Source organism: Bombyx mandarina, chromosome 21, assembly GCF_030267445.1.
Source record: "Bombyx mandarina strain Sakado chromosome 21, ASM3026744v2".
In the NCBI taxonomy this organism is placed as follows: domain Eukaryota; kingdom Metazoa; phylum Arthropoda; class Insecta; order Lepidoptera; family Bombycidae; genus Bombyx; species Bombyx mandarina.
The window spans coordinates 1,941,073-1,953,252 of NC_143227.1; the positions used below are offsets into that span (position 1 = coordinate 1,941,073).

Here is a 12,180-nt window from a genome sequence, read left to right on the forward strand (position 1 = left end):
GTTGTTATATCTGTGTGGTCTTATGTATGTGTGGCGGGTAATCACCATACAACGCAAGATGTTTGACAGATGTGTCATGACACACATGAAGTCGTCGTGGCCTAAAGGATAAGACGTCCGGTGCATTCATTGTTGCGATGCACCGGTGTTCGAATCCCGCAGGTGGGTACCTTTTTCGAATGAAATACGTACTTAACAAATGTTCACGATTGACTTCCACGGTGAAGGAATAACATCTTGTAATAAAAATCAAACCCGCAAAATTATAATTTGCGTAATCACTGGTAGGACCTCTTGTGAGTCCGCACGGGTACGTACCACCGCCCTGCCTATTTCTGCCGTGAAGCAGTAATGCGTTTCGGTTTGAAGGGTGGGGTAGCCGTTGTAGCTATACTGAGACCTTAGAACTTATATCTCAAGGTGGGTGGCGCATTTACGTTGTAGATGTCTATGGGCTCCAGTAACCACTTAACACCAAGTGGGCTGTGAGCTCGTCCACCCATCTAAGCAATAAAAAAAAAATGCCTGAATCTCGCTTACGACATTTTCAAGATAAGCTTGCATATAAATATACAAGTTCCGAGCAACAACATTAGTTAACCCTCAGACACAGCCCACTGAGTTTCTCGCCGGATCTTCTCAGTGGGTCGCGTTTACGATCCGGTGATAAGTTCTGCGAAGCACAGCTCTTGGTAGGATTCGTGTTAGCAACGTCGTCAGGTTTCAGCCCCGTGAGCTCACCTACTAGTTAAGGTTACGCTGAAATAGCCTCCAAAGGCTCTCAGCTTAGGTAGGAAAAAAAACATTAGGACCGTCGGTCTACCGGGCAATATCACCCGCTCGGTGGAAGATCTTTCCTTTCGTCGTTTAAGCCTCCCTACACTAGTGACCTGCGATGGAACAATTACAGCCTTCACACTCATCAGCAGAGCGCATCAAGAACTTCGGTCACCATCATTCGTGCAATCTCGCAGATAAAAAAAAAGTCATCAAAATCGTCCCACATATGTTTGTATTCGGGTTCAACATTTTATTTGATTTTTGTTTTGTTTTTCTTATTTTTGTACTAGTTTATACCATGTTCTGAGTCTGTACACACGTACCTAGCCTTCATTCCCGCAATGAACCAAAGGGAAACGGGGGTGACTGAAAATCAGCGTTGTTCGATTTGTCGAATGTGAAAAGATTTAACTTATGCCTTTTTCTTTGTTTTCTTTTTATATTTTATTTTATTTAGTGTGAAAGGCAATTAGTGATTTTATTATAATTATTATTTTATGTAACCAGTAGGGGAGATATTATTATTATTATTATACTGGTGGTAGGACTTATTGTGAGTCCGCGCGAGTAGGTACCACCGCCCTGCCTATATCTGCCGTGAAGCAGTAATGCGTTTCGGTTTGAAGGGCGGGGCAGCCGTTGTAACTATACTGATACCTTAGAACTTATATCTCAAGGTATGTGGCGCATTTACGTTATAGATGTCTATGGGCTCCGGTTACCACTTAACACCAGGTGGGCTGTGAGCTCGTCCACCCATCTAAGTAATAAAAAAAATGTAACCAAAAGGAGGAGGGAAGGGGGAATGGAGATATAGGGGATTCAATAAAAGCATTCAATTTCGAAAGTTATAGTTTATATTAGATTTATAATAAGATATGTAGTCTACAAAAATTCACAAATTTTCACAACGTTATTTGAACCTAAAGCGTCTATCCATAATTTTTATTTATTTATTTATTACGAAAATAAAATTATCGAAATCACTGGATCTAAATAATTACGACGGAGGCTGATTTTACGTAACCATTATTTTTAAAATATAATCTAATAGGCAGTTAGTTACTCGCGACCCTTAACATGAGTAAGTCAAAAACTAATTACGGTAAAAAAATAAAAAAATATCAATCCATAAAAACAGCCTCCCGTGAGTCAAACGTCTCATCATACACAAACATTATTATTTATTATATCGTTATATTTAACTAGAGTTATACAGAATAATGCTTCCTATTCAATATAATTATGCATTCTTTAAATTTATTCAATAATATAATCATAATAATAATAATAATAATACTTAATAAGTATCAATAGGTAATGGTTATAATCAATGTCGTGCTACAGACTACTATAGTTATACAATAATGAATGAATCGTATTAATTCTTTATCATTTAATTATTATTTAAATTTCTAGTCGAGATATATGATATAAGACTAAGAAAGTCGCATAGAGCAGCCTCTGGCCGCGCTCCCTGCGCAGCCGCACTATTCACAAACAAAACATCGTCAACACATAAAATAATAATCAATAATAATAATCGTACAGATAAAAATCATCCATAAAAACATTACAATAAAAATCTAAACATTAAAACACACTTAAAACAAACATTATATTAATATTATAGTAATCATAGTGTGTACGTATTGTATAATATCATTTAAGCGAATAATCGTATAGTCAAAAATAAAGTGAGCATCGCGCGCGGGGGAGCGGTGAGACGCGGTGAGGCGCGGTGAGCATTCGTGAGCACCCAACCGACGCGCCACTCGACACAACCGCATTAACTAACATTACCTACTCGCCACTCACAGAGACTCACTCCACTAACTACTCGCACTAAACATTCAACTAACCACCCGCGCGACCGCTCCCCGCGCCGCCCGTCCTCGCCTATCATATTATTATTATAATATCTTAATACTTTACGCTATTACGTTAGGTAAGCTTTATAAATTTTCGATTTCTCATTTACGCTATCAATAATCATTATACAACTTTTTTTAAATTTTATGATTTTTTTTCGAAATTCTATCGTAACGTTACATCGACTCTCTCTGAGCCGAGGAGCGCTGTGTGCGCTCCTCGATCTAATAAAAAACGTTCATAATAAGAAAATATATCGTGAACAACTCTGCCGACTTACGATAGGTACGGCGCGGCGGACGGGCCGTGCCGGCGAGGCGCCGACTTTGGCACCAGGATTTCGATTACGCATTTTTTTACATCTTTTAATATTTTATAATAACGATTCGAGTAAAAAAGATCTCCACGTCGAGAAGGTGCGAGGGGGCGAGACCCCGCGGCGGCGGGCGGCGAGCGCGGCCCGGGCCCTCGCCCTCGCGACTCGCACGCGCCTTACGAGATGATGCGGATCGCCTGGTGCGCCGGCGACGAGCACGCGGGGCACGGCGCGCCGCCCGTCGCCAGCCGCTGCGCGCACTCCATGCAGAACAGGTTGTGTCCGCACGGCACCAGCGCCGCCGCCACGCCGCGCTCCCCGCACACCCCGCACGCGCGGGCCGGAGACGTGGACGGCGAGGGCCGGGTCGGGCCCCACGCCCACACGCCCGCCGCACCGCCCGGAGACTCGAACGACGGCGACTCGCCCAGACCCTCGTCGCGCTCGGTCGAGGACCAGATCCCGAGCAAGTCACCGAGCCGTCCGGAGGAACCTCCCGACGAGCACGAGCCGGCTGACGAGAAAGCCGCTTCTTGTTCTGGCCGCAGCAGCGAGACGATCCCGGCCCGGTACAGCTGTGCGAGCGGCTCGCTCTCGTCGACCGGCGTCGCGGGCCCCGCGTTCCCGGCGCCGGTGCGCAGGGCGATGTGCGCCTCGATCTCCTTGCGCGCCGCTTCCACGCTCTCGGGCAAGCCGGTCACCTCGAACACGGGCTCGCGCTCGCGGGACGGGGTGACGATGTATGTGTGAGTGGTGTGTTGGATACGTTTGATGGTGGCACCCTTGGGTCCGACGACCAGCCCGACCACGCGGTAGGGCACGCGCACCTGCGCGGTGACGTGTCCGGGCGCGCCGGCGGGCGGCGGGGGTGCAGACCCGCACTTGCGCGACGCGCGAATCTGAGAGAAGTGCTCAGCCGCCGAGAGGATCTCACGTTTGGCGCGCGCGACGTCCTCCTTGCGGCCGGTGACCACAAACACGGGCTCCTCGCCCCTCACCGGTGTCTTGATGTAAGTGTTAGTCTTCGCTCGCAAAGCTTTAATCTTGCACCCTGAAACAATTATATACGAGTACGTTAGCATACAGAACAGACAGATATTTGCATGATGTCGGCGCCCGTCAGGGAACCCTTTAAATTCAAGGTTAGTCGCATGAAATGTATCAAAGCGGTCGTGGCATTGTACGCAAGTCAAGGCCATCAGACAGTATATTATACTACAGGTATGATGGAATGGAATGGATGTGGGCCTGGACGCCCCAACCCCTCCCCCTACCTGAATTCAATATTTAGTGAATACGTAAGCCCTGACCAACTAACCGACTCGCCGTCATTCGACGAAGAGCTATGGACCAGTGAACTGCATCGGATCACATTACATAAAATTTACAATCAAATAAGAATATTCAATAAATTTATCGACTTTATCATTCATTTCCAAGTCAGTTACGAAACTTACAATGTTAGATTACATTGTGAACGCAAAAGAAAACATGGTGATGCTCAAACCGATTACACGGCATTACATCTCGTACTGGCTCATTGTAGTCTAGATGTGGCGTCTCGTTCGCTCGACTTACCCCAATGCGACAAAGAGGTTATACTGCTGAGGCCGCAGTTTGGCTTTGCACACGAGTATTCTGATTATTAAATATTTATCATTACTGTTGTGAAAGGCACTTTCAACTTTTTACTTTGTATTGTGAATCTTAATTGACTATTGCTTGAAGTAATTTCTGCGTCCCTGTATCGTGCAATAAATAAGATAATAAGTGAACTATCTTAAATATAGCTTCAATTTAATTTGGTCGTTCCAGGATCTTTTGTGGTGATAGTTTTTCCAGACCTGCGTGAGTTACTGCTAGTACTTTCCCTAATAGTCGGTCGCTACGGACCTAATAGTTTCCTGATATTCCGCAGGGTGCCAGAAATCGTGTTGCACCAACTTCATTTAGTAGAACAAGGAACAAAACAATTCGATTACGTTTTCTGAGGAATAAAATCGATTTGAAAGAAAAAAATATTAATGTTTTTTTTCGTCAAAACACTATGACGATATAAAAGCGAGAACGGACATGAAACTCGCGTAGAAATCATATATTACGTGCGTCTGCAAATGGGAAAGGCCTACATATAATGGGGTAGTTTTGTGACTCACGGGTTGTCGACCCCGGCCGTTAACCTGCTGACCTCCACTAAGCCATTCTCTTCTTTACGACCATTCACAAACGGTTTATTTTTGGATAAGCATTTCCTTTCGGGTGGATATGGCGTATTTATTTTAGACCGTATTGCAAAGGGATAGGGTTCGACGGAAAGGAAGGTTCAAAATGTTTTTGAACTAATAACCCTGATTGGAACTGTTTGCTTTGATTGAGAATGATCACGATCATCCAATCATTCTTTATGGCGTTTTCATTGTAAACAATATGGTTCGAAGTACTATTCCCCAAAACGTTGACATGGGATTCTTAGGAATATCTATTACTTTAGTAATTCTCTGGTTGGACACTGTCCGAATCTGTAACTCTTTAAACTTTTGGTCTGGGTTTGGGATAAGTAAAATTCCGTCAAAGTATAACTAAAAACTGTATTTAACACTTAGAACAAATAAACCACTTAACAAACACTTTAAAACTCTCAATTTGCTTCTTTCGCTTCGCTTCAGGTGATCCGTTCGTTGTTTCGCTTCGAGTAGTTCCGATTACTAACTCACTGCATCTCTGCAACGCTTTTATAGCCGATACCACATCCCTAGAATTATCGAGAATATTCCACTCGTTTCGAGTATTGTGTTTCCGCTATCTGACAATAGATGGCGCTGTACTTGTCGAGCGTTCTAGGTGTAACTAGATCCTTTTATATTCGTTCGACTATTCGGCGATAAATGGGGTTACTCTTATCGGCATAACAATAGTAAAGCTTCTGTTTTTCTTTAAATTTTCAACTAATGCACCTACAGTGTTCCAATTGCATCATCTTTGGTCAACTGGTAGAAAATGCTTTCGACGTTAAGTCCACTAATACATTTCGGATCCTCCCGATCCACTAACGGTGCTTTTAGGTATCTCAAGCACCGGTCACGGTTCCCGTCGAACCCATCGCTTGCGACGAAGGGCTCGGCGAGCGAATTAACTCACAATCACAGCCCACTGAGTTTCTCGTCGGATCTTCTCAGTGAGTCGCGTTTCTGATCCGGTGGTAGATTCTGCGAAGCACTGCTCTTGCCAGAGTTAGTGTTAGCAGCGTCGTCAGGCCCCGTCACCTAGTACCCGGTGAATCTAGTATGACCCCTTGAGGTTACTAGAATTGATAGGGAAAAAAATACAATGTACAATAATGTGCATGAAGTGTAATAAATATGTATAGTGACAGTAGAAAGGGCGAAGAAGCGGGGTGGTAGTTGGCAAAGTGCCAGATCCTACGTCCTTCAGACCGAGGTCCGCCGTTAGAAATGTTTTCACTCAAATATATGTTGAATATTCTCTCGCTCGGGTTCGCAGACATCAGACATCTGCAGATAAAAAACTTAAACAAAATTTTGCGCATCGTATTATTCCGAATCGATCTTATGAGATAGACGTGGTGACGAGTGATCCTATAGCCTGACGGTATCATTTTACTGTATTATCATCGGAGCTACAGATCATCACCAAGCGTCAAGATGATCAAATAATTAGAATTGGGTGTGATAAGTTAAACGAAATATATCGTGAATTGTATTTGTATTAAAATATAATATCATTAATTGAAATTAGTCGCCATTGTCTATAAGAAGCTCTGTGTACTCGCATCAAGCGATTTAACTTCCACGATGAAAACAAAATTGGGTAATCTTTTTAATTTTTTATTCTTTGATGGTTGGACGATGGATGGTGTTAAGTGATTACCGGAGCCCATAGACATCTGCAACGTAAATGCGCCACACACCTTGAGGTATAAGTTCTAAGGTCTCAGTATAGTTACAACGGCTGCCACGCCCTTCAAACCTAAACGCATTACTGCTTCACGGCAGAAATAGGCAGGGTGGTGGTACCTATCTATGCGGACTCACAAGCGGTCCTACCAACAGTAATTACGCAAATTATAATTATGCGGGTTTGATTTTTATTACATGATGTTATTCTTTCACAGTGGAAGTCAATCGTGAACATTTGTTAAGTACATACGTATTTCATTAGAAAAAATTGTACTTGCCTGCGGCATTCGAACACCGTTTGCATCGCTCACCACGAATGCACCAGACGTCTTTATCCTTTAGGCCACGACGACTTCAAGTTGCGTAATTACTATACAATTGAGATATAGACCAAAGTACCAAGGTGTATGAATGCATTTAGATTGTAATACTTAATAAGAGATAGTCCGTGAAAGTTCACCTATGTAGAAAAATTATACATTAGAAGATGTTTCTGGAAGTAGCATGTACGAGCGGTGTGAAGTGAGTGTAACGTGCTTAGAGCAGCCGAGAAAGGGGTTCGAAGGGGGGTATGTGGGTCAGGGCGGATGTTCAATAAACAAAACTGTATCGACACGATCCTCTTATATAATGTTTCAACTGTGGAATCACTTGTCAATAAATATTGTCTGTATATATCGGACTCATATTCTTATTATTATTTATAATCGGACAAAAATTAACCCTCACGTTTTTTGTATGTTTGTTGAATTATAAGATGCAACCCTATTTTATTGTATTCAAATATTTTTTCTCACAGCATCAGAACTTGGCACTCCTTTGATGAAATTTTAGAAATATTCATATTGTATATTCACATTCGTATTGTGATACTGTGGGCTACGGTAACCGCTTAATACCAAATACGACGTAAGCTCGTTCACCTAACTGAACAATAAAAAAAAACTTGCCTACCCTATTTTTTTGTTTTCAAGTACATACGTTGAATATTAAAGTGAAACAGAAAACTGCTACGAGCTACGTGCACTGCACTCTACGCCGTAGCGGGTCGGTCACCGCACCCTCTACGCGCCGACACCTCGTAAACGGAAACTAGGTTCCGTCCGCATTACCGACTGTTTCAGAACTTTTTTTTATACGTAGTGGAGTTTTTTATTATGCAGTATATTAATTAAATGAGTATTTGTATTGTTTTACAGAGGTTCATTGAACCTTTTGTTTCGAGGTAATGAGCTAACTTTGTGTGGTTCATTGAACTGTGGTTATTATCTTTGACTACTACAGTTTGTTTGTCTGGGATGGCGTTTTATCATCACTCTACATAAATTAGCAAATTATATTATGATTAAAGTGTATTAGTTGTTCACTGAATAATCGATAATCGACCTTAACCACTGACGCCTTCACATTTAAATTCGTTTTCTGAATTACATTTACTCTCTATTTAGTTTCATAGGAATTTGACCTTTAAAGTATTACAATATTATATTACAATATTATATAACAAAATTACACAACAAAAAAAAAACTATTGTTTGTATCAATTATTTTTACTCTAATACCTGCCTCTTCGTTTTATTATCATATTGAGAAGTGAAAAGCTATTTGGTTTGTTTAGGCGACATTTTTGAAACTTTACAGGAGAGCCATTTAAAGTTTAAAATTTTGGAAAAAATATAATGAAAAAAAAAAGAACTTCTTCAGCTATTGGAACGTTGTAAACATAATTGAAGTTCGATTGAAAATATCGAATTCTTGATACTGGTACCAAATAAAACGCACCATTAATTTAATATGCAATTTCGAAAAGGGCACATCTCTGAAAATGTAAAATGTTCAGGAAATGAAAAAAAAACTGATTATTTTCTAAAGCAGTGTAAAATTTAAAATATTAACTTTTGAGATATATTTTAGTGTTAATTAGCAATTGAAAATTAATTGGAATTATTATAAAATTGGTGTAGGTAAGCCTCAAAACTACATGTATATGAAAAAACGTATTTGACAAAATATGCGACATGTGCCCTTTTCGAAATTGCATATTCAATTACAAAGACAAAAGTCGCGTATTAAATGAAACTAGAGGTCCCGCAGTAGTCGAAAATTCGACTATAATTAATTGGAATTGTATAATAAGTTTGTACACTATTATGATTGTATTTTATACTTCTATAATCACAGATTTCGCCAAGGCTACACTATAAAAAATATTAACAAAGACAAACAATATTTAATCTATTCTCAATTTGAAAACAGACGTCAAGAACAAAAGTTTGACAATAAATAGTATACTTGCGTGTGTGAGTCAAATACATGGTATGTAGTGTGTGTAATGTTTTCTTTATTGATTTAATGTATCTTTTATGCATTATTTAAAAAAAATATTAGCGTTGTGCACTTCTTCTCTATATTCTCTATAAGTGTGGAAAATTTCATGCTCCTCCGTCCACCCAATTTTCGTAAAAAGGGATACAAAGTTTTTGCTTCACATATTAATTAAACGAAATGTTGCTCAAGCCTTTCACCACTCGATATGAACATTTACATTTCATTACATTTCAAAACAGTCAGTGGCCCGCCAATATCGTTAGTTTATTTGAACCTCGTGGGGCTATTCTGGCTTAACCTTGACCACTGGGACTACTCACGGGTTCAGTCTGAAATATCAGACAAATATCTGTCCTAGCAAGAGCAGTGATTTAGTTCAGTATAACTCGTATATGTTAAATAGTTGAACAGCTTTATACTAGCGATTTAATGGCTAAAATCACATTGCCGGAAAATCGATGCCCTAGAGATGTGGTGTTAGAGACGACTGCTAAAAAATTCCGTGGATAGCGTTTCGGACCAATGTTTCCATCTTCAAAGAACTTCATATACAAAATAGACTTTCGTCGATTGCTCGGCTACGAATTCAAAGAAGTCGTCGTGGCCTAAAGGATAAGACGACCGGTGCATTCGTGATTAGCGATGCACCGGTGCTCGAATCCCGCAGGCGGGTACCAATTTTAGTAATGAAATAGGTACTTAACAAATGTTCACGATTGAATTCCACGGTGAAGGAATAGCAGCGTGTAATAGAAATCAAACCCACAAAATTATAATTTGCGTAATTATTGGTGGTAGGGACCTCTTGTGAGTCCGTACGGGTAGGTACCACCACCCTGCCTATTTCTGCCGTGAAGCAGTAATGCATTTCGGTTTGAAGGGTGGGGCAGCCGTTGTAACTATACTCAGAGTTTAGAACTCATATCTCAATATCGGTTTGAAGGGTGGCGGAATTCAGGTTGTAGATGTCTACGTCTCCAGTAACCACTTAACACCAGGTGGACTGTGAGCTCGTCCACCCATCTAAGCAATAAAAAAAAGATATGCTCAAAGAACTTGAGAATATTTTTGAGAATCTCCAGAAAGGAAGACTTGTCTTACAGGGCCGTGTTGAAAGCAGAAGACCTCGAAGTCTATTCCTCGCGCGCTGTTTTGACCTCATCACCAGCACTACGAAAGCCACCGCAGTACAATGTGCTCACAATGCTAACAGCCTGATGGAGGAGGGATTCCAATGGAGGAATCTCGCCCGATATGCGGCTGCCTTGGAAACGAGCGGCGACAACGAGACGCAAGCCTGTCCATCGCCAGCCACGACTACTCCGCCAAGAGTATCCGACTAGGAAGAATACCAGGGATAGGGGATATTGCGAGTTTCTCACTAGCAGGTACTACAATCTAGATACTTGTCGAGAAGTTACCGTACGTATTCGCTTTCTAAAGTTGGTCAAACAATACCAATAACAACTAGGTAATAATACCAATGCAGTCGAGTTCCGCCTTATCTCTCACGGCCAAAGTTGTGGTGTGGAAAGAGAGCTCGATTGCCCATGTTTGTATAAATAAATTCTGGCATTTTTTTTAATTTCAAATAAACATTTGATATTTATAAATAAAAAAAATTTATAAAATAAACTAGTCTCGTTTCATAGTAGTCGCCGATAGATGGCGTTATTAGATTTCAGTATCGACGTTATCCGTTGCATTTTTTTTTCGGTCCGTTCGCCGAACCTCCTACGAGGTCCCCGGGCCTAGGGGGCGCGCGGGGTATGTGGGACTTGACGACCTGCTGATGTTGGAAGCAGACCTCGGGCCCAAGGAGTTTTAAGGCCCTACCGCACTAAGCAACTCTCCTTCACCCGACGTCTGATCTTCGTCAGGAGTCAGAACCCGGTCAGAGTAGGGGGGTTCTCGCGGTCAACACTACAACCAGACACGCGGCGCCACCCCGAGGACGCCCGACCGACGGGTCGTCGAGGCGATAGTCGACGACCAACGACGTCGGTCTCCGCGGTACGGCGGCCCTACCAGGCCGGCAGGCCAGGCGATGCCACTGGTGTTCCGGGATACCCCGCTGGGCCAGAACCAGCCTGCCGCGAAACACCGCCGACCGGGTTGCTTTTCGACAGTATGACGTTATCCGTTGCATGCCTTAATTATTTTAAATGTATTTCAAAGTTACTACATAAATTCACACGGTGGAAGCGAACTATTATTGTATTTTATAAACTTGTTTGCAGTTTGTTCGTGATCCGCGTCTTAATTCGGTTTAGTTGAATTTTTGAAAACAGTTTTCAGCAAAAGTTTTTTTCAGAGGCGGGCGAGTGTTCGTACGGTATTTTTAACATGATTTTATAAGCTTAGTATAGGTGTATGTAACGGAATTATTTGATGTCATCTTCGCAGACTTTAAGACGACCTACAACTTGAATATTTGCGCACGCATCAAAGACTGATGTTAATACACTAATTTTATAATTTCGCTCTAATATCCTGACCGGTATGAACAGGATGTAAAGGATGATGTTAACTGTCAGTATAGTTTTCTGTTTAGGCATGTTTTACATGTAGGGCCAGTGTTAGCAACACCTCCCCTTTTGAGCCCCGAGAGCTGACCTGCACGCTAGGGTGAAGCTGAAATAGCCTCTCAACGCTATCAGCATAGGTAGGAGATAAAAAAACAATTTAATTACTCGGAGTGCGTCACGACCAAACACCCTGTCGGTAACAGCAGCGCGCGCGACATTTCCATGTTTTAGAGTCGATATTGAAACTTTATATTCACATAATGTATGATATAAAAAAACGCGAATAAAATGTTATTACATCGTAAACGTATGCGGTGTATTGGCACTCGTGTTTCCCGCATCCAATGCAGATGTTCACGATTGACTTCCACGGTGAGGGAATAACATCGTGCAATAAAAATCTAAACCCGCAAAATTATAATTTCCGTAATTACTGGTG

General features: G+C 41.7%; 1 protein-coding gene across 1 annotated transcript in view; it reads right to left on the reverse strand.

The window, feature by feature from the left end:
• Window positions 1-1,619: 1,619 nt before the first annotated feature.
• The window catches only part of LOC114240324 (RNA-binding protein MEX3B), an 80,335-nt gene continuing 69,774 nt past the window's right edge, over window positions 1,620-12,180 (reverse strand). Inside the window, exon 2 of the mRNA XM_028170828.2 lies at window positions 1,620-4,019. Within this exon, the coding sequence (XP_028026629.1) occupies window positions 3,145-4,019 (875 nt within the window). The 3' untranslated portion in view covers window positions 1,620-3,144. The remainder of the gene's footprint in view (window positions 4,020-12,180) is intronic.